Below are 22,150 nucleotides of genomic sequence, written 5' to 3'. Positions count from 1 at the left end.
TTGACCTGACGGCTCGTCAGAACTCCTCGAAAGCTCTGATATAACTTTGTTAAAGTAGGGATTCGGGTCTATTATTGGACATAATCCCCTTTGGATCATGGACCTGGGGCCTAATCCAAACCAAACTGAGCTGATGGCAGCCCAGATGTGACGTCACCGCGGGCGCACGGAGCGACCCTGAGTCAGTGCGTGGCAGACTGGATCGGGCTGGGCCAGCGGCGAACGTCGACGAGAAACATCTGGATCGGAAAAGGGAATAATGTCGGATCGCACGGGGCTCCACGAGCGTCTCGCCGCCTGCCGCGCACTTGGCCTTCGCCTGAGAGAGGGAAATAAATAGGCTGCTCGAAATCCCCCCGGAGTATCTTCGAACTGGGAAGCGTGGGGCAGAGAGTCTGAAAGTGTCGCGCAAGAATCTGCCTCCACCATGGATCAGTCCGTCGCGATTCAAGAAACTTTGGAAAGGGAAGAAAACTGCATCATAGTATCCTTTCTAACTCGCATCCGCCCATTCCACGGGGTATCGGTACTTTACATTTAAGATTACCCGGTTTAAACTAAAGTTTGACTAACGCGACTCCGTTGAAGAATATCAGAGGGTCCGCGGGGGGGGGGGCTGTCGGGTTAAAGCTCTGCTGCGTGGTCGACATCTCCCCGCATGAAAAAAAAAGTGCTGTCTTACTTAGGCTGCGAATGGGGCCAAAACAATGCGCTTAAGACGTGGTTCCCAGCGTAGGAGAAGGTTTGGGCCGAGTGCGACTTCCCACAGAGACGGGGTCCAGCCTCTGCAGTGAGAGCTTTCTTCCACGAGATGGCAACTTTGTCCCACCCGCTGCCGCTCTGGAGTTGGTGACAGTGGTGGGAGGAGTGGCCCCGAGATCCTTCACAGTAAAGTAACATTCCCTCGATTTAAAAAAAAAAATACTCCGTTGCAAATAAGAGTGCCGTATTTATAATGTTTCTGAAGTCAGAGTTGATGTGTATTATCAGGAAAACTTCCCCCTGGTGCATTAACAAGTAAGTGGCGTCTTAATGTTGCATCTGGTTGAGGTGGAATGTTAAGCATTTTATTCACAACTATGTAGTTTCATCTACAACTACATCGTATTATTTTAGCTAATGATGTGGTTTGTATCTACACACATACTAGTAACTAGTATCGACAGCTGTTAGATAAAGTTAATAGAGTAAAAAAAAACAACGATATTTCCCTGTGAAATATTGTGGAATTAAGGGAAATGCAAAAGGAGAAGCAAATCAAAATCGTACTTAAACAAATGTAATTCATTACATGCCACCACTTGTTGCATTTATAGAAAATGAAAAAACAAAAACACTTTCAGTGTTGCCCATTGTAGCCAAAAAAAAAACTAGCTGAAATGAGAGTACGGTCATATTTCCTGGTGAAATATCAAAGAAGCACGTAACCGTATTTCCACTATGCCCTTAACTAAACTGCAACACATGCTGTCCAGTGCGATGTCCTCTTCGATAATGTCACGGAGAGCAGGTTGCTGGGACTGGTGGAGTCCACAAAAGAACACGCGTGAGTTTTAGCAGAAAGTTCAAACCGGCCTCTGGTCTACTACTGAACCACGTGCTCACAGCATGACTCTGTACGGAGAGGGGTTGACGGCATTACGCGCTCCGAGGCAACGCCACAAACGGGCCTCGAATATGCGGCCGCGGAGTTGCATCAACTGGCCTGACGCAGTAACTGAAATTATATATTGTGCAGTATATAAACGTCCACACCCTTTTTTTCCCCCGCCTCTGGTGAAATATACTGTTGACTCAAGACTGCAAAAGGTCATTTAAAAAAATTATAATGTAATTAAAATGTCAGTCTTGTAACGTTTTGCAGAATCTTTATTTACACCCATCGAAGGATGGCCATTACTGCTGATGATGTGTCACTGGAGGACATCATACCCATCTCCCTCGACTTCGCCGTTGTGGAGGGTGAGCGGCTTTCACGTGTTTAACGCAATCGCAAGTAAAACCGGCAGGGAAACAAAAATGGGGTTTTGTTACGGCCACTGCGGTTTTGTTGAGGCAAATTTCGTCTGAAGCGCCCTAACGTATTTCTCGTGCTGCCCTCTTTTCAGTTTCGTCACCAGAGGAACTTGCAGTCGTGGGTGAGTTGCCCTTGTTTTCCGTTGCAGCTCCAACATGTTGTGCTAACCGAGCCGCCACGTGAAACTGTAAATCACTTCTCTCTCTCTCTCTCTCTCTCGTTCTTCGTCCGATTCCAGGTGCCGATACCAGAGTGAGAGTAAGCCACCAGGAAGAAGCGTTGGAGCTCAGACTGCCCTTTGGGTCTCACTCGCGGCTCTTTCTCAGCGAGGTCAACAGGGCATGGAGTGGTAGGTCAGCCATTACAGACATCAGCGACATGTTTTGCAGAAAATCCAGCAGCCACCCTGCTTTCATGCCGGTTTCTTTACAGAACTTCGAAAAACCCTAGGGAGTTTGTGGAAATTTTAAGAGAATAAAAAAGAAAACAGGAAACCTTGTGAAAACGAATGGTATAACATACATACATGACAACGTAACATACCTGACACTGGCAACCATAACACTGTGAAAGGAAGTGATAGGTGTGAAAACTGCTCCTCATTCAAACAGGACAGCAGCACAAACATGGACTCTTACCTCTTGTCGACAGTCACTGATAATTCTTTGGGGTTTGGAGGTTCATATCTTTAGATTTTCTTTTCTGTATAAAGTAGGATTCACCAGTATGAGTGAAGTGCAAATAATGTGCTTTAACCATCTTTTTGGAGGAGACGTGCATGGCCAGTCTTCGATTCCCACGAGGTTAAATTACGGCTTGAACAAAAACAAAATCACTTTATTCTTATATTTTGACATTACATTGATGGAAAACTAATTTTTAAAAAAATCAGAAACAAAAACACACTTTTTTGTTGGCAGTAGTTCACAAGCAAATTTACGACTACGACTTTGTGCTGTCACTTCTTCTGGCAGTCGCTAGTGTAGATGATGCATGGCTAATAGAGAAGGGGTGGCGTTTGGATGGTGTACTCTGTGTGTAGTTTGTTCCTTTCACAGCCAGTCTTTGCAAAAGGACAACGTGAAAACCGTTTAAAAAGGATCTCTTACCTCCTCTTGAATACTTCTCTTGAAATGCTTTTTACTTTAGCCATCCAGTTCCTCTGAATGGAAGAGGCCAGCCGGTTGACAGACATTCTGCTTTGTTAGGGATGTCTCAGTTTTGCCACTGGCTCACTGTTTTTCACAGTGGTAGTCCCAACATGAGCACGGACGAAGACTTTCTGTGGTGCTCTTAAAATGAGCCACAGAGGCTTTTAACCTGGTGGGGGATACCAGATTACAGATTACATGACCTGGCACCACTAGTTGTTAAAGGGAGGAGAATGACAAATGCTTTACCATTAAGCAAGTAAGCAGGTAAAAAGTGAGATTCCTTAATGCATTGCAGCACCTGTAATTTGTAGTCACATAAAAAGCAGCCTAAGCAGTACATTATACAGATAAGACCCATGTGTGAGAGCAAGAAATATAAAAGCTGTCGCTTAAAATGCCTTGAAAATTGCAGCTCTTCTATTTCTTTAACACTAGTGGACTGGATAAATAAGCGTTCTTATTTCCTCTACCTTCTCCGCTTTTGCCTGAAAACAAATTAGCAGAGAATGCAAAGATCAGATCAAGCTCTTGCTTTATTCTTCACCCCCACAAACTTGCAATCATCCTTACTTATTCTAATTCTCTTGCTTTCTCTCTCTCTGTCTCTCTTCAGATGTCTGCAAGTCTCCCTCACAGGTACCCAAGTTCGAGTGGATCAACAAGTACCACAAAGCCACTAGAGGCCAGGGAGTTGTCAAGCAGGCCCTTGCGCCCCTCGGCGCGACGTTGTCTAAACTCAACCAGCACCGGAAAACAGGTTTCATCATCTAATTTCTATTTGTAGAAGTTCACAGTGAGCAGCTATGGCCAATAAACTTCACTTACTGCATTTGGAATAGGTCTACCAGCATTCGTGCAGTGGGTGACAAGTCACAGGAAGAACAGGGGATGTTCCTCTTTATCTCTAGCATTTTCTCTTTTTTGGCATAGATGGCCTCACACAGATAAAAGTCTACATCACAGGGTTTCATCATAAAACCGGGCTGTTGTGCAAATGCCCCTTCCTTTGAATGTAATTGTCCCAGCCTGCGTTTGAGTAGTAAGAAATTAACTCAAAACCTGCCGACATTTTGACGTGTCACAGCAGAATAACATTAGTTAGCGTCTGTTCCACACATTTTGAGCTTAAACAGCAAAATATGATCCCCCTTTGTTGTGTTGAGCCTGGGCTTTGGAACAACATTTGGTTGCCAGGCCTTAGGTGTCTTGGTTCAGAGTAAGGAGTTAACAATCAAAAATATATAACAGAGCCAAACAATGGAGGTTTTTAAAATTGAAGTACCTGCTACCTATTAGGTAATTAAACAATATACACAGAATAGGCTCCCATATAGATTAAAAAAAAAAAAGTCTGATCTCTGATCATGTTGTAGAATGTACAATGTCTTCGATTTTTATGTAAACATACATGTTTGTGTAATTTGTCTCACATGATAAGGCCCATTTCATAGAGATTTCACACATTGTGTTTGTGCATTCTGTGAGCCATGCTGTTTATGACACACATGTCATATATAAACCATACAATGTAAGAAGTGTGGGAATGTTAAGTCACAAACAAAAATTGGATGTTCATATACAAATCGCACAACACATAGTCCATCAATATGACCCTTCCAGAGCGGTTTAATAGGTTATATGGGACATTGCTGGCCAGAGTTATTTTACAATTTATTTGTCCTCTTGAAGTGCATTAGCTTTACTTCCAAATATAAGACCAATGTGATGGAATGTAGCATTTTCTGGCCTTTTGTGACAAGTAGTTTACGCTTTGTTCAGCCCCCCTGCCTCCGCAGCAGGGGGAGATAGATAGATTGATTCTTTTATTTTCCTTTTTTCAAGGACATGTGTTGCCCCAGTCTGTACAGAGCCTCCCATAAACACATAGGTTACATGAACAAGATATACCCCAGAACATAACTGCAGTACGCTGTTGTAAGGCAGCCGCAGCAGAAGGTGCTCTGAGTTCGCGGATGGCACCGAGTCTGTGTGGGCAGCGTGAGCGGGATGTCAGAGGTGTGTTGATCAAAGCTCCGTTTATTGTCCAGGGCGAACCCGAGGTATTTGAAGCGGTCCACCCTCTCGACAGCATTATTCATGCAGGTGGGGTTGGGGGTGGAGTTGTGGGCTGTGCTGCGCTGCGCTGCGCTGCGCTGCGCTGTGCTCCTCCTCCTCCTACTACAACGTTAGCATGGGCAGGTCTGAAACCGATTGGACGAGGCTCCTCTGCACAGAATGTGAGGGAGCGGTGCAGGGAGATGTCTGAGGTGATGAGAGACTCTGGTATGAAAAATGTTTACGTTTGTTGATTTTTTTTTTTTTTTTTTTTTGAGGTGCTGAAAAAAACCCGCCATATGCATCGATCCGTGGCATGCAGTCTACTCCGTTTAACTAGCTAGCTGCGTTCTAGCTATTGCTAGCGGGTAGCAGTAGTCCTTATTTCACAGAGGCTAACTTTAGCCAAATTAGCTAGAGGGCCAGGTTTCGTCAGGTGGAATAATGATTAGTATTAAATCTTAGTGGTAGTATAACTAATGTCGGTGCCAAATTATCAAGCTTTCTTTAATGTTAGCTCATGTAGTCAGACGGTGGAAATTGTGGTAACGGCCAACGTTGGTACGTGCCGTATAATCTCCAGGATGTGACAGAAAATGACACATTTGTTGGGGTTGGTGTTGGAGTAACATGTATTACTGACACGGAATCGTATCATATATTGAGACACCTTGTTTTGTCCTGCTACTTTGGCCAATGCCTGTTTCCAAATAGACCCTCTCGGTTGCGGCTCATCCTCTTAGCTAACTTAGCCTGATAGCTTCGAAACCGTTGTCTGTAAACTTTCCTCCGCACCCCTCTCAAAGAGATAAAGGTGCTTACTGTCTGCTTCGCCTTCACCTGGTAGAAAAAGCCTCAACCTAATGCAGTGCCAGTTTGATCCGAGTGTTTCATTAACGCAAGAAGAACTGATTCTTTTAATTTTCAACTGTAAATCTACGGTTGAAATTTAAGAGAAATCAAAAAAATCGGTTCCTCTGCGGTTACCTGCTTATCGTTAGAGATCACGAAGGGAAGTTGTGCAACTTTGAACTTTGCGCAGTTGTAGTTAAAAAGCTGTGACTGTTTTAATACGGAACAGTCTGAAGCCTGATCAACTTGACATTTATGGTGACTTACGATCCATCGCAGATAAAGAGGCATAGATGTGTGAAACTGCAGTTAGTCAGAATTCATGCAACGCCCTCCTCCTCCGTTGAACGTTTGGTTAAGCTCATTAGCTGGTTAAGAATATTAAGTCATGTCAAGGAATGTAAAATATGCCCTATAATAACTGAACTTCTCACACACAGGACCCTCATGGGGTCAGGCCAAAAAAAAAAAAAAACAGCTGTAGTATTGTTTGGGTCTAGTTAACTAAGTATTGATTGACTAATTAAGAACACGACAAAGTTGTTAAGTTTAGTGGGTAGCTTTTAATGTGAAAAAAAGCAATGCACAAACAGCTATCTCCCCCTCTTTTCAGCAAGAATAACATTTTGTGTCATTGTATGGCAGCAACTAGGGATTATTTTCATAATCGATTAATCAATTAGTTAACAAGTCCCTAAAGCCCACAGTGATGTCATTAAATTGCTTGTTTAGTCCGACCAGAAGTCCAAAAACCTAAACATGTCGAGGTCACTATCACATAAGTCAAATAAAAGCAGCAGTTCATCACATTTTAGTAGCTGTAACCTGAGAATGACTAATGCGATATTTGCTTAAAAATTGTCAAGACAATTCAGTTATCAAAATAATTGGGAGATTATTTTTGTATGTTAAAATTTTGTGATAACTACCATTTGTGCATTTAATTCAAGTTTCAAGATTTGTTTTAGTTTTTGTTTTGCAAGTTCGCTTTTCATTTTTATGACCAGAATCTCAGTATTATACACTCTCCACTGTTTCATTACTGTCGTCGTAACAAACATTGTAAAGTTAGCATACTATAAAGTTATCGATGTGGGTTATTAATACTCCTGATTTCCTTTTTTTGTACCCTATCTCAGAAAACTCTTGAGTCAGTTTAACAGTTACATGTGGTTTTTCTTTGTGTACACAGGGACGGTTTCACCTTCTTAACTGTAGCCTTTTTAAAGCACAAGTCTCTTCGAAAGTCATTTCACAGTTTGCTGGAACTTTTCTCAGTCACACAAAGGGCCATCTTCTTTTCCTTTTTTCTGTTCACACAAACATCACCATCACTGGTTTTGAATTAAAACATCAGTTGATACTTATGAGAATTTTTAAAATGGTGCTCATAGTTGAACATGTTCAAAATGGAAAAAAACTGCGTGCACTCCTGCATTTCTTGACATGTTGACCTTTTCTCAGAGTTTGGTACAAAGGTCACAATCTGTTTTCAGAAAGAGTGATGAGGACATTTCCTTTGTAAAACAAAAATTCAGCAAAAATAATGTTGTATGCCAACATTTTTCTTATAATTCACTCAAACTTAAGAGCTGCATTATACACAGCTGTAACAAAAATCATACCTTTGGAAATTGTGCTGTTGGGATTAGCTAAACTTTGTCAGTTTAGTTCAGACTTAGTTGACTTTAATTTGGGTTTTTTTTTAAAATTACCTCTCTGTTTTATTTCCTTACCTCTGTCACCTTGTTTTAAAAACGGTTATACAGTTTTTTATTAGCAGTACTGTTGATATCCATGTCCAGTAAGTTAATGTCAGTGTATTTGAGCCACAGGGTTCTTGTGTTGAATGCAGCACCCAAACAAATGCAATACAGACACCTCCTGTGTTATCCCTTTTAAAAGTGTAGAATATATTGTAACTTTTGGGTACTGAAGCAGTGCTGTTGGTCAGGTGCACTCTTTACGTAGCCTTCTGTAACTTTATAGAGTTTAATTTCCTGCTCAAAGAACCTGGCTTTCCCTTTCAGAGGAGCCAGCTGCGTTCCCTGCCAAGCTGCAGGAGACAGGGGCCATGCTGTCTCATACTTCACACCCGCCTATTAAAGCCAGCTACTTGGGATGCAGTAACTGTAACCCACTGCAGAAGACGGACTCGGTCAATTGACCACAAGTACTAAGCCCTGACCTGGCACTTTTATGACTGACTTGTGTGTTACTGTGGGTGTTTGTTTTTATTCTTGGTCAAAATTGGCTTTAATTTATTCTCCATATTAGTTAACAAAAGGTTCAAATATGGGTTTCCTGATGGCTGGGTTCTTTCTCATTTGAGTGAATTGTCCTAGACTTTAAATATCTAGGCAGATTTTTAAGATAATGTCAATTGGAAGGACTCTGAGTAGCTGGTAGGACATGGTAACACATAGTCTTAAATGACAACCTGCAAACAGAATATTAATTTGTCATTAAAAGTTCAGGCAGTTTGCAGGCATTATGGAGAACTGTGCTATAATGCTGCCATTTACCTATATGTGTTTTAAACAAATAAACTAAACAAACTTTGTATTAATCGTCCCTTTCTCTTCTGCTCTTTCCAAACAGAGAAATCATCAGACAAAAAGGGAAGTTTAGAAAGGGAGAAAGGCTCAAACAGAGTTTGTTCAAGCCCGGAGAGGTAAAGGCCTTCTTATTAATTAACATGTGGGAGCTCTCAAATCCAACACTCTTCACTCAACTATGTATTTTTACTAAATTGGAAATGGAAAAAGTTTGTTTACATTCAGTGTTACTCACCAAACTGTTTTGTTTTCGTATCCTTGAGGCTTAACAAAAGTGTGAATGCATCTCCTTCCTCATAAAACATTTAAATCCGATTTTTCTTTGTACTTTTTTTAATTTTGAAAAGTTTGGTTGCTAGCAATCTTCTTCTTTCCTGCCTTTTAGTAGGTCATTGCTGCATTTCTTGGTGCCTAATCGCCACTTGTAGATCAGTGGAAGAGTGGGAAGCCATTGGCAGGAATGTGTATTGTGTCAACTGCTTGCTTGTGAACATACGCAACAGGGATCCACTCACAAAAAACGGTGTTCGATAGCTCTACAAAAACTCTACCAGAGTACCTTTTGAATATTACACAAGTAAAAGTATTAAAGTAACCATTTTGAAAACTACTCTGAGTAAAGCCTAAAACATTTAATATTTAGTTAGCTATGCCTGACTGATGCACTGAAAACGCATAGCAATGTTGTAAAATCTCAATGGGTTTTTGTCAGCCTACAACACTTGACACCCCAAGGGAGCAAGAGATTTATCAAACAAGGCAGCCATGACAGGAGCATCCATTACTGCAACACTTGAAACTCACATCACGTTAAGAAACTCACTTAACAGTAACTCAATGGTTACAGAAATGACCAACACGGCATCCTGATTACCTCTCTGTTTTATTTCCTTACCTCTGTCACCTTGTTTTAAAATCAGTTATACAGTTTTTTATTAGCAGTACTGTTGATATCCATGTCCAGTAAGTTAATGTCAGTGTATTTGAGCCACAGGGTTCTTGTGTTGAATGCAGCACCCAAACAAATGCAATACAGACACCTCCTGTGTTATCCCTTTTAAAAGTGTAGAATATATTGTAACTTTTGGGTACTGAAGCAGTGCTGTTGGTCAGGTGCACTCTTTACGTAGCCTTCTGTAACTTTATAGAGTTTAATTTCCTGCTCAAAGAACCTGGCTTTCCCTTTCAGAGGAGCCAGCTGCGTTCCCTGCCAAGCTGCAGGAGACAGGGGCCATGCTGTCTCATACTTCACACCCGCCTATTAAAGCCAGCTACTTGGGATGCAGTAACTGTAACCCACTGCAGAAGACGGACTCGGTCAATTGACCACAAGTACTAAGCCCTGACCTGGCACTTTTATGACTGACTTGTGTGTTACTGTGGGTGTTTGTTTTTATTCTTGGTCAAAATTGGCTTTAATTTATTCTCCATATTAGTTAACAAAAGGTTCAAATATGGGTTTCCTGATGGCTGGGTTCTTTCTCATTTGAGTGAATTGTCCTAGACTTTAAATATCTAGGCAGATTTTTAAGATAATGTCAATTGGAAGGACTCTGAGTAGCTGGTAGGACATGGTAACACATAGTCTTAACTTACAACCTGCAAACAGAATATTAATTTGTCATTAAAAGTTCAGGCAGTTTGCAGGCATTATGGAGAACTGTGCTATAATGCTGCCATTTACCTATATGTGTTTTAAACAAATAAACTAAACAAACTTTGTATTAATCGTCCCTTTCTCTTCTGCTCTTTCCAAACAGAGAAATCATCAGACAAAAAGGGAAGTTTAGAAAGGGAGAAAGGCTCAAACAGAGTTTGTTCAAGCCCGGAGAGGTAAAGGCCTTCTTATTAATTAACATGTGGGAGCTCTCAAATCCAACACTCTTCACTCAACTATGTATTTTTACTAAATTGGAAATGGAAAAAGTTTGTTTACATTCAGTGTTACTCACCAAACTGTTTTGTTTTCGTATCCTTGAGGCTTAACAAAAGTGTGAATGCATCTCCTTCCTCATAAAACATTTAAATCCGATTTTTCTTTGTACTTTTTTTAATTTTGAAAAGTTTGGTTGCTAGCAATCTTCTTCTTTCCTGCCTTTTAGTAGGTCATTGCTGCATTTCTTGGTGCCTAATCGCCACTTGTAGATCAGTGGAAGAGTGGGAAGCCATTGGCAGGAATGTGTATTGTGTCAACTGCTTGCTTGTGAACATACACAACAGGGATCCACTCACAAAAAACGGTGTTCGATAGCTCTACAAAAACTCTACCAGAGTACCTTTTGAATATTACACAAGTAAAAGTATTAAAGTAACCATTTTGAAAACTACTCTGAGTAAAGCCTAAAACATTTAATATTTAGTTAGCTATGCCTGACTGATGCACTGAAAACGCATAGCAATGTTGTAAAATCTCAATGGGTTTTTGTCAGCCTACAACACTTGACACCCCAAGGGAGCAAGAGATTTATCAAACAAGGCAGCCATGACAGGAGCATCCATTATTGCAACACTTGAAACTCACATCACGTTAAGATACTCACTTAACAGTAACTCAATGGTTACAGAAATGACCAACACGGCATCCTGATTACCTCTCTGTTTTATCATAATTCATTTATTCATAATGTGTTCTACCAACAATTGCTTCTTCAGCTTAGTGATGTTTTACAACATAGACCATGTTGAATTTATCCACAAGCTAAGAATTGCTCCATCGGGAAAAATAGTTTTGAAGAGAGCTGAAATAGAATATCCTGATCCTGCTTGCTACAGAGTGTTCTCAAAAGTAGCAGTATGAGTAAAGTTTAAAAGTATAAAAAGCAGAATTACTATCATTTGATTGCTTTTATCCACCAGTTTTACAACAGGTACTGTATACATGTCTGGCAGCAGCTTGGTGATGAGTGTTTAATTTATGTAAAGTTCTTAAGTCTAAAATGCAAATTTGTTCAGTTCAGTTGTACAGGTTACAACCTGAAAGCCACTGCTGCCACTCTTGGAATGAATGCTTACACTGTATACTCTAAAATGGAGATTAGTTACAGTATATTCCTGGAAGATTACAGGGGGCCCAGGCATATTACATCTCTTCCTCTCCCCTCAGTCTTTTTCCATATTGACAACATGGAAACAAAACTTCACCGCAGAGCCTTGGTCCCTGTTCTCCGTTTGGTGTTAGTCTGGAGCAGGGTGTTAGGTCATATGCCATAATTTTATCTCAGGCTTTTAGGAGAGTATTACTTGATGCACTTAGAGTATCTTGGATGTTAACTGGCAACTATACATTGGTAGTTGAATAAAAAAAAACCAAGCAACTCAGACCAACCATGCAGAATATGATCATCCTGATACCTCTGAAATCACACCAGTGTGACAAAATGATCTTGTTTCCTTCTTTGTCTGTCTCCACTCACACCCGTGCCTAACTGTTATTTCTTCTCTCCTGGCGTGCAGTCCGGGCATCTGTAGTCGAGAGGACCGGGATGACCTCGTGCGCTCCTCCAGCCACACCCCATCTAACAAAGCTCAGATACTAGCCATGCCACAGTTCAACCTGCGTGACAACCTTATCAGGTGTGAGCTACTGAAGAATGAGGACCTTTACACTTACCTGGAGCATTTCAGGTATGTTACTCTTAACTGCTAATTGTGGCAGTACTGGTGTGTTTGAAAAACGGATATGTGTAGATGTACGTTGTGTCCAAGTCTGGGCAATGGAGGTAGATCCAGGTGACCTTAATGCAATAGAATATCACATTAATATCATCATAGCAAATCAAACATTTTTTTGCTTCCTTGGTATCAATAATGTGTTGATGCTTCAGGTGGGGCGGTCGGTGCTTCCATGCATTATTAAGTCTAATCTGTTTCAAAAAGTGTCATATGATCATATTTTTAAGAAAGTTTAGTTTAGTGTATTTTACTACTGAACCAAGAAAATGCAGCATTTAACATATACCACATTATTACGATAACCAAACTCTTCCTAAGCCTCATATCATTGCATTATAGTGATATGTCTCCGATCTCTACACGGAAAAGTTAAATTTATGATACAAGGAGAAATTGTTCCATGCAGTGTGAAGAGACATTGCAAGACCTATAGAAGTAAGGACAGTAGCCTATACATCATATCCTGCTTCTATGTCCAGAATTAATATTCTAAAGCTTTGAAATTTGGAGGCATATTTATACATTATATTTTACAGTTGTGCTGAGCTGTACTCTGTTGTACAGTTGAGAGCACAGTTTGGATCCTAATGTTATGTAAGAATGAGTCAACATCTTTGGGTTTTTATATCTGTGTGCTGTTTGCTAAATTAAGCACCACTGTCTCAGGCGCTGTCTAGAATGCACCAACCTAGTGGGTTAACATACTGTAGCTCAGGTTTTTGCTCTTCATCTAATTTCTCATTGATTGTGGATATTAATGTCCCTTTAGAGGCCTAGATATTTCAATCAATCTTGTTTTGTTTTTTTCTTTTTTTTTCTTTTTTTTCCATCAGATGACTGAAAAAGAAGCATTGCTGAATTCAGCATCACAGAGCAGTTATTAACAACACTGCCTCCTGTTGGTAGATCTTTGCCACTTACAACCAAATGAAGAAAAGAAGGGAATATAGACTGTAAATAAATGTATGTGTATGTATGTGTGTGTGTGTATGTATATATATATATATATATATATAATTTTTTTTTTTTTTAATTTTATTTACAGTCTATATTCCTTTCTTTTCTTCATTTGGTTGTATATATACATATATGTGAGTGTGAGAGAGAGGGAGAGAAACACAACAACTGAGGTGCTTCACAATCGATGACACAAGAAATGAATAGGGAAATACTCAATATAGTTAAAACATGCAAAAACATTAATGATATTCAGTGTAAAATTGAGGAATATCAAGAAGCATTCTACAGCTTGTGGCAGCACTTTGTTTTTGTTTTTTTCCTCCCATCAAGATGTTCCTGTGTTACACTCTAAGCCCTGCTCTTTTCTGTGGAATTTGCGTGCTGCTACAGGTTTCCCCATGGTAGCTGGGATTTTCTCCCACATACCAGCCATTGTGCTCAGGTTAATTGGGAACTCTGAATTTTCTGAAGGTGTGAGACTGAATGTGTTTGTGTTAGTCATGTGACTGGGGAGGGGGGGGCTAATGAATGAAAGGAAGCTTTTTAATCTGGACCTGCAGAAATATTCTCAGTGGGGATGTAAATCATAAGGGCTGGGCCTTCTCACCATTTCTCACGATTGAGGTGCCCTTCAGCGAGGTAACTTCCAGTAGGGCTGCTCATATAAACTGTTTTATTCTCTGCTATCTCTTTGCACTATATACAGATCCTAGGTTTAACCGTGTATGAATGTAAATGAATAGGAACATTGCTGAAAAAGAGCAGTTGTCCTCTTTCAACCTACATAAAATAAATTTTTAAGACATGAGTGAATGAAGCAGAAAATCAAAAAGGCATCAGCTCAATATATATTGAGGTCATTGTTTCACTATTTTAATTTCCCCTCATGTTAACTGGAAATCACAGAAAAGACGCATTTTGCTAGTCAGTGGGTTAAACTCAACAGAAGAAGCACTTGTTCAAACAACTCTGTATTCCTCTCTTTTGTGCCCTGTTCTCATGTCTCCCCATTCTGTCTCAGCTTTTTCCTTGGCACATACAATGTGAATGGACAGACACCAAAGGAAAGCCTCCATCCTTGGCTGAGCTGCACTCTCGAACCTCCTGACATGTACTGCGTGGGGTAAGTCAAATTCACCCTGCTGGAGAATAGCTGTGCAATTCTCCGCTTAATCCCATTACACAGACAGATGTATACTGCTGAAACCTCTGACAGATGTATGCAGCCATTGATCCTGTTTTAAGTAGGAGAACATGCCCACCCACAGATTCAGCACTGTGTGTCCACTAATCCTGCCTACGTTACACTTTACTACTTTGGTGTTAAGTAGTGGAAAAGTTTAGTGAATACCTCAAAAGTTGTGGGTGAAGTGGAAATCAAACTCTAAAGAAGTTTTTACTGTTTATTCTTCCATATAGTTTCCAGGAACTTGACCTCAGCAAAGAGGCTTTCTTCTTCAATGACACACCCAAAGAGCTGGAGTGGACGAAGGCTGTGTCCAAGGCATTGCATCCAGATGCCAAGTATGCCTTAGTAAGGCAATCTTTTTTTTTTTCTTCTTCAATCTTGTTTTCCTGGACCTGTGAATGTTATTGCCCAGTGCACTGTACTACTGTCTTTTTAACATGGAAGCTCGTAGCAGATTCACTGTTACACTTTTCATGAAACCGATTGAGTTGGAAATGTTTTGTGTAACAGTAAAGTGTCTACTATGGCCATAGTACTTTTCTACATAACACTCTGCAATCACATTACATGGATTATTACACAAGATATTGTTAAGAATAGTTATGATATAACTGCAAGTTTGATGAGCTTAGTCAGGCTTTATAGTTTAAGTTACTTTTCTTTCTCTTCCCCTTATTCCCTTTCATTTACTTTTTATTTTGTCAAGAGTGCTGACTCCAGCTTATTAGGTTCCTTTTTTTTTCTTGGCTCGGCTGCTTTCTTCTTCTAGTCATCTTAAGGCTTACAGGATGCCTGTAAGTCACGGAGCTAGTATATTGTCGCGTCATTTCCTCATCAAGTGTCAGTGCCGTAACTAAAGCACACTTGGCTGCTCTGTAACTGACACTGTATAGCTCAGCACCCTGAAAAATGAATGTTTTTGCATTGAAATGTGAATGTTGATTCTTGTAAGATTGACAGGGAGGCTTATCAAACTATTTTGCTTCCTCCCATGCACAACTGCTTCATATTCTGGGATGTACTTTTCTGCCTCTGCTTTCCTTGAGATAAGACAGTGGGTGAGACTAAATTCCTTCAGCTGTACATGTTATTGTTCCAAGTAGTTGCAGTCGAAAGCTGCAAAAACTGCATTAACAGTCCTTTGTTCATGTATCATGTGGCTACAGGGTGGCTTGAACTACTGACTCCCCATTAAATAAAAATACTGACCGAATTGGCATGTTTGATTACTGTGTGAGTTTGTTGTTAACTTGTCCTCTGCCACAGGTGAAGTTGGTGCGTCTGGTGGGCATCATGCTGATCTTCTTTGTGAAGAAGGAGCATGCAGAGTTCATCTCTGATGTGGAGGCTGAGACTGTGGGCACTGGCATCATGGGAAGGATGGTAAGGACTGATTCTAGAGGACTTATTCTTTAAGGCACTTTTTTATCATGTAGGTTAACTAGTGTTGTGTAAAGATATTACGTTACAAACAGAAGCAGAAAGCAGAAAAAAAATATCGAGGCTCCTACAATGATAGTGGTGTTTCATTGACATAACAACTCAGGCAAATAGCAATAAATAAGTCAATATTATGCATAAAGGTTTTGCTGTGATGCTGAAAATTCAGATGGACTGCCACCAGTAATTGAATATACACAGAAAAATGCATAAACAAGCCGAATTAGTGTTTTACCTCTACCTCTAACCCTTTCTGGTTTCTCCTTTGGACACTTAAGAGCTTATTCATCCATTAAGCACTACATCCAATATCTCCAGTTTTTTTTCCTCATGCACTGTTGCAGGATAGGTTATTCTTGTATTGTATGCAACTATGCTTACTTAGTAGCCCCTGCAGTGTAGAGCAGATGGCTGGCTGGTGACCAGTAGGTTCTCCATCCTTTCCTGCAGGAATGAGAGACTGGTTTACGTTCTGAACCAAGGACCAACTGAAACATATCAAACTCTTTGCATAATATTGGATTACTGTCAAGCAAAGGAGCATGTATAACTGCATATAATCTAAATCAACTATTTTTTCCTCTGAATGTTTTTGCCAGCACTTGTATGACTTACATTATTCTGACTGAATATGTCATTCCTCTTTCAATCTCTCACCGATTCACAGGGAAACAAGGGCGCTGTGGCAGTTCGTTTTCGCTTCCACAACTCTGATATCTGTGTGGTCAACTCTCACCTAGCTGCCCACATTGAAGAATACGAGAGACGTAATCAAGACTACAAAGACATTTGCAGCCGTTTACAGTTTCGACAGCTTGACCCTACCCAGCCTCCGCTCACTATCACGAAGCACGAGTATGAACCATTAATATATTTAAGAGTTACAGTGTGATTCATATGGATTTAAGGACTTCTTTATGAACCATTGATATAGGTATTATACCACTGCACCAATGACACACTTAGCTGTCCTGACTAAAAAATGTTCTTGTATAGCTTTCTTCAAATCCAGGCATTTTACATTTAAGATTAGGATGTTGTGCTTGTAGTTGCTTCAAAATTCTCATTCATTCTCCGTGTCTCTTCCTCTGTTTTCTCCGTGCTTCCTTCATTAGTGTTGTTTTATGGATCGGAGACCTCAACTACAGAATCAGTGACCTTGATGTTGACAATGTGAAGGAGCTAATCAGCAAGAAGGACTTTGAAAAACTGCACAATTATGATCAGGTAGTATCAAAAATGGTCTTCTCTTTCTCGCTGGTTTTGCTGGTATTTAAATAGTCCTTATTCCTCTTTCATGTTTTTGAGTGGTAATACTTACCAGCTGCATATGGTCCTCAGCTCAAGAGGCAGATCGATGAGGAAGCTGTGTTTGTTGGCTTTGTGGAGGGCGAGATTGATTTCCAGCCCACCTACAAATATGACACCGGCTCTGACAAGTGGGATACAAGGTATATGAAGGCCTGACTGCAAATAGCAGAAAGGACCGTTTTCAGTGCGGAACACGTTTTCCTGGAGTATTCACGAAAAGATAGCCATAACAGTATACCGCAGTAGCATTATGAGAGAAACATGGAGTTTGGAGAGGAAAACTGATATGGTGATGTAATGCACAGGGGACATGTTCATTCATTATTTGACCTCTGCTCTGTAGCAATATTTATAAAGCTTCACTTACATGTTTCACCTGGAAAACGTGAAGGGGCTTCTTAAAGTGAATGAGACACCTACAACAAATTTTTATTTGCACTGGTGGTGAAAATTAGTTAAGCCACCCAGGTTTTGCGTTGTTAATTAACATTATTAATAAACATGGCTCACAGTTAATGTTGCCCAAAATTACAGGTATAGTGCTCTCACACCTCCTGATAAGAGAATTTCCCTACAGGGATCATATCATTAACTTTGAAAAAAGGCATGTACAAATACACTGTGATAAAGGTGTAACTTTTGCCTTTAACATTTTGTTTAATAAAAGATGTAACAAACATACTTGACAGTTAATGTCTGTTATAACTTCTGCATTTAGTGAAAAGTGTCGTGTGCCTGCTTGGTGTGACCGTATCCTGTGGAGAGGGAAAAACATCAAGCAACAACATTATCAGAGTCACATGGCTCTAAGGACCAGTGACCACAAACCAGTCAGTTCCCTGCTTGTCGTTGGGGTAAATGAAGCCTTGTAACCGATTTCATCTTTAGTTTTTTTTTAATTTGGTTTCTTTTGGTTAGAAACCTGCATGTAGGTTTGAAAATAGGTGAGCCTATAAGATAAATCAGCCAAAAGTGATTTGACTTTGTTGGCTCACTTTACGTCAAAGCTTTTTTATTTTTTGAAAAGTCTGCATCATATGTCATTGAATAATATTTAAAGGTTACATAAAACAGATGTGTACGCTTCATTGTTTCTTTGCCTCTGATATGTTCCTACAGATAAAGAGGGTAAATGGTGAGGCCTATAAGAAGACCTTTGAAGAGATAGTGCGCAATATTGACAAAATGGAGAATGAATGTATTCCATCTGTAACGTTGTCCAAACGGGAGGTAAAATTTCCATTCACTTTCAGTCCTAATATAGTTTAATGGGAGCTATAATACCTGTTATGTATTTTGTACAATAAATTATCTTCTCATCATGTTGTTTTGAATTCAGTAAGTAAACCACAACTAATGAAGCTATATATTGATCTTTGGCTTCGGGCCTAATGCAGATATTTAAAGGACACAATTACATGCAATAGAATAGATTTTTTTTTTTTTTTTTTTTTTTTTTTTTTGGCCTAATGAATCCTTCTCTCCTCTTTCAGTTCCACTTTAAGGATGTGAAGTTCATGCAGCACCAGGCAGAGACATTGAGCCTATTTAATGATGGACAAGTCCCATGTCAGTTTGAGTTTATCCAGAAGCCAAATGAGCCCACATACTGCAAGCCCTGGCTCACAGCCAACCCCCCAAAAGGTTTCATCGCTCAGGGTGGGTAGCACATACAGCCAGTTTGTTCCAGGAACCACATTTCATTTTAAGAAAGCATCAATGTCCAGTCTTTAAGTTTTACATATTGATAAATACACCATAAGCTATGAAGATTGATTACTTAGAATGAGAGATCACTTTGAATTTGATTGACAGTGGCATTCTTTTTTGTCTTAGAAGATGAAGTTTCATAGCAGATTATGGATATCTTATTGCGTTATAACTCTTCAATCAGTACTACCTCAGCAAGTATAGCCAGAGCAGCAGGCATCAGCTCCTGAACTACAACAGTTGAGTCATCCCTTACTTTATATGTGCATCTCTCCCAACATCTAGGTGGTTCTGTGGACATTGAGCTCGAGGTTTTTGTAAACCGCTCGACAGCGCCTGAACTAAACTCTGGCAAGCAACAGATCGAAGACATCCTGGTGCTTCACTTGGAGCGTGGCAAGGACTACTTCATCCCTGTGACAGGAAACTACCTGCCCAGCTGCTATGGCACCTCCATCCATTCATTGTGTCAGTTTAGAGAGCCCATCCAGGACATGACGCTTCATGAACCGGTTAGTGTTCCCAACAGAGAGCAGGGACAGCATCCTTGTAATACCTCTTATCCATTCAGGGTTTTCTTACAGGCCACAGCATATTTTTTTTATATCTTTGCAGATCTACAATTAAAAACAGTCTCGTCCATTTTGACTAAACTTCTTCTCTTTGCTCTGTTTGTTCTAAATGTCAGGTGGAGATGTCTGGAGATGAGAATGCAGCAAACACTGAAAAGCCTCTAGACATTCCTAAAGAACTCTGGATGATGGTGGATCACTTGTTCCGGAATGCAATAAAACAGGTCAGAAAATCCGATGGTAATCCTGCTGTAATGAATCAAAGAACAGTATACGCCTATTCACTTTATGTTTGGCAAATTTCTTATTGGCAGGTTCACATTCTTAAAGTGAATTATGTAACTCCTGGCCGCATCCCAGGTTTTTGTGTCTTTCTATTAAGGACAAATAAGTGAAAGTTGCTGCATGCCACAGAAATGGAGTAAAATAAAAAGTTTCAAGGTTTTAAAGATTGTTCTTGAAGTAACAAAGACACTGGTATGACTCAGCAATTGTGCCTGCCAGCCAAGTAGCTTTGTAGAGCCTCGGCATTGATTTTGTGAAGAGAATTAATCTTGATTTATAAAAGCATTGATTCAGGAAGCTTAAACATGGTGTTGTGCTTTAAATTTAATTAAATCAAAGTCCATTTCAGCTCCACTATGCCTCAAACCATAAGAGCATTTTCTTCAGCCCAATTCAGTGTTTCCCACACGTAGACTTTCCTTGGCCAGGCCAACCAGGTATATTAACAGCCGTGCTCTTTGAGAACACAAAAAATCAATATGTACTGTCTTCTATTTGCAGGAAGACATATTTCAGCAACCTGGGCTCCGGAGTGAATTTGCGGAAATAAGGGATTGCCTTGACACTGGCATGCCAGATTCTCTTCGTATCCTTCAAAACCATTCCCATCATAACCTTTAGTGGGGAAAATATTGTTTAACTTCATGGAATATTTTTAAAAAGTCACACAGTTTGTTTTTTTTGGCAGTGTACCCTAGTACACTGGATTTTTACAATGAATCAATGATGGAGGTCACAGAGCTGTCTTTCAACTCAAAGGCTTTATAGCGGATAAACACTGTAGGAATCATTGCCTCTTTAATATCCAATCAATTAAGAGGGATATAAACACTGTCAAAATTAAAGCTGAAAGTCAGAACTCTTCCCTCATAGTCATTGTTTACTTTCAGATACAATACACTGAAATACTGAGCCAGTGCAACAAAAATGTGCCACTTCCGAAATTCAACAGTGTATTTCTGTGTAATCTGCCGTCTGACGGTTAACTTGCCCCTTTGAATGACTCCTGGGACATAACAGTACATTAGAATGTTATTTTGCACCCACTACATTTCAAAACATACCGAGTCTGCTCCAGCATTATGTCCTTAACTCTGTTTTGAACTGCAGCGGGCAGTAACCACTCAGTGGCAGAGGCCTTGCTTCTCTTCCTAGATGCCCTCCCAGAGCCTGTGGTTCCCTACTCCTTTTACCAGCAGTGCCTAGAAAGCTGCTCTAGTGCCAGTCAGTGTGAGAAAGTGAGTAAGATATCCCACAGTTAATCACGTTTAATCCTCCTATTCCAAGATGTGTTAAGTTATAAAAGTCAATCTCTGGATTTGTTTGATATAATGTTAACTTATTTTGTCTTCAGGTTATTTCCATGCTACCTCAGTGCCATCAAAATGTGTTCAACTATCTAGCTGCCTTTCTCCGTGAGCTGTTAAAGAATTCTGCTACCAATCGATTAGATGTCAACATCTTGGGTAAGAAAAGGAAGCAGGTTGCTCTTAAGTGTCGTTCATTTGTGATTTGTGATTTTTTTTATTATTACCCGATGCTTTGTGCTTTAGTCTGCATGATGAATAAGTGAACAGAAAGTGAGGAATAGAGCCATAGAGAGTGAAAAGGAAAGGAAAATCCTATTTATTATTGCGCTCTGTTCATGAGGCGACTGTTTTCAGTAATCTTTTCATTACTCAATGTAGGCTGGTTCTGTAGAATGGAGTGTAATGTTCATCCAAACTGCCCTGTAAGAAGTTTGAATACAAACTAAATTATAGCAACACGAGGAATTATTACAGTTAAAATCCAGTGTTCATTAAATTGAATAGCTCAGCTTGTCTGTCATATTCCTTGAAACATGCCAAAATTGAAACTGTTAATATAGTACAACATTAAAACCTAAGAAAATTAAACCTTTGTTATACTGTGCAATATGAATATTTTATTTTCTTTCTGTGTAGCCACCATTTTTGCCTCTTTGCTCCTGAGGTCCCCTACAAAACAGGATCTTGCAGAAAAGAGGAAGACTCAGGAGTTCTTTCAGCACTTCCTGACCCAAGGCTCCTCCTAGATGGAGTACTTCTCCCTCTTGTCCTTCATGCTGAAGCTGAACACTAAAAAATGTACAGTCCAGTATTTAAAATAAACTGTAATGATTTCTCATATTCTTAGATGGTTCTTTGTATAGATATAGTATAATTACTACAAGTGACAGTTCTTATCTGATATTAGTTTGTTTTAAAGCAATGTTTGTGATCTGTTGATAGACAGATTATATTGTATTTCACTGAGCATCCGTAGAGACCTAATAATTTTTAATGTATGTATATTTTATTTAAAAAAATAATTTGTATTTTAATGTTTCTGATCTCAAAAGCATATTGTTTTTA

At 39.8% G+C, this 22,150-nt stretch overlaps 1 protein-coding gene across 5 annotated transcripts; it reads left to right on the top strand.

Moving 5' to 3' along the window:
- Positions 1-203: 203 nt before the first annotated feature.
- inpp5b (inositol polyphosphate-5-phosphatase B) lies at positions 204-22,148 on the top strand. Of its 5 annotated transcripts, XM_040117672.1 has the most exons (23): positions 204-484; positions 1,467-1,546; positions 1,865-1,962; positions 2,109-2,138; positions 2,256-2,366; positions 3,785-3,928; positions 8,680-8,752; positions 12,090-12,260; positions 14,290-14,391; positions 14,688-14,802; positions 15,724-15,840; positions 16,565-16,752; positions 17,013-17,124; positions 17,239-17,348; positions 17,927-18,062; positions 18,328-18,438; positions 18,702-18,867; positions 19,204-19,430; positions 19,607-19,714; positions 20,277-20,361; positions 20,886-21,013; positions 21,130-21,241; positions 21,722-22,148. In XM_040117672.1, exons 1-23 carry the CDS (start codon positions 428-430, stop codon positions 21,829-21,831), a joined length of 2,691 nt encoding a protein of 896 aa, XP_039973606.1. In that variant the 5' UTR covers positions 204-427; the 3' UTR covers positions 21,832-22,148. The 5 variants fall into 5 exon arrangements, with proteins under 5 accessions (XP_039973606.1, XP_039973607.1, XP_039973608.1 ...); XM_040117673.1 differs by lacking the exons at positions 204-484; positions 1,467-1,546 and adding an exon at positions 941-1,017; XM_040117674.1 differs by lacking the exon at positions 204-484 and having other exon boundaries at positions 941-1,713.
- Positions 22,149-22,150: the final 2 nt, after the last annotated feature.

Source organism: Xiphias gladius, chromosome 22 (assembly GCF_016859285.1).
Source record: "Xiphias gladius isolate SHS-SW01 ecotype Sanya breed wild chromosome 22, ASM1685928v1, whole genome shotgun sequence".
Classification (NCBI taxonomy): Eukaryota; Metazoa; Chordata; class Actinopteri; order Istiophoriformes; family Xiphiidae; genus Xiphias; species Xiphias gladius.
This window is presented reverse-complemented; position numbering and strand designations above follow the sequence as displayed.

Excerpts from the sequence above, each read along its gene's own strand:
- inpp5b (XM_040117672.1), top strand. The coding sequence starts at position 428 with ATGGATCAGTCCGTCGCGATTCAAGAAACTTTGGAAAGGGAAGAAAAC. Across the intron at positions 19,715-20,276 it reads TCCGGAATGCAATAAAACAG|GAAGACATATTTCAGCAACC; the intron begins GTCAGAAAATCC and ends TTCTATTTGCAG. Across the intron at positions 21,014-21,129 it reads GTGCCAGTCAGTGTGAGAAA|GTTATTTCCATGCTACCTCA; the intron begins GTGAGTAAGATA and ends TTTTGTCTTCAG.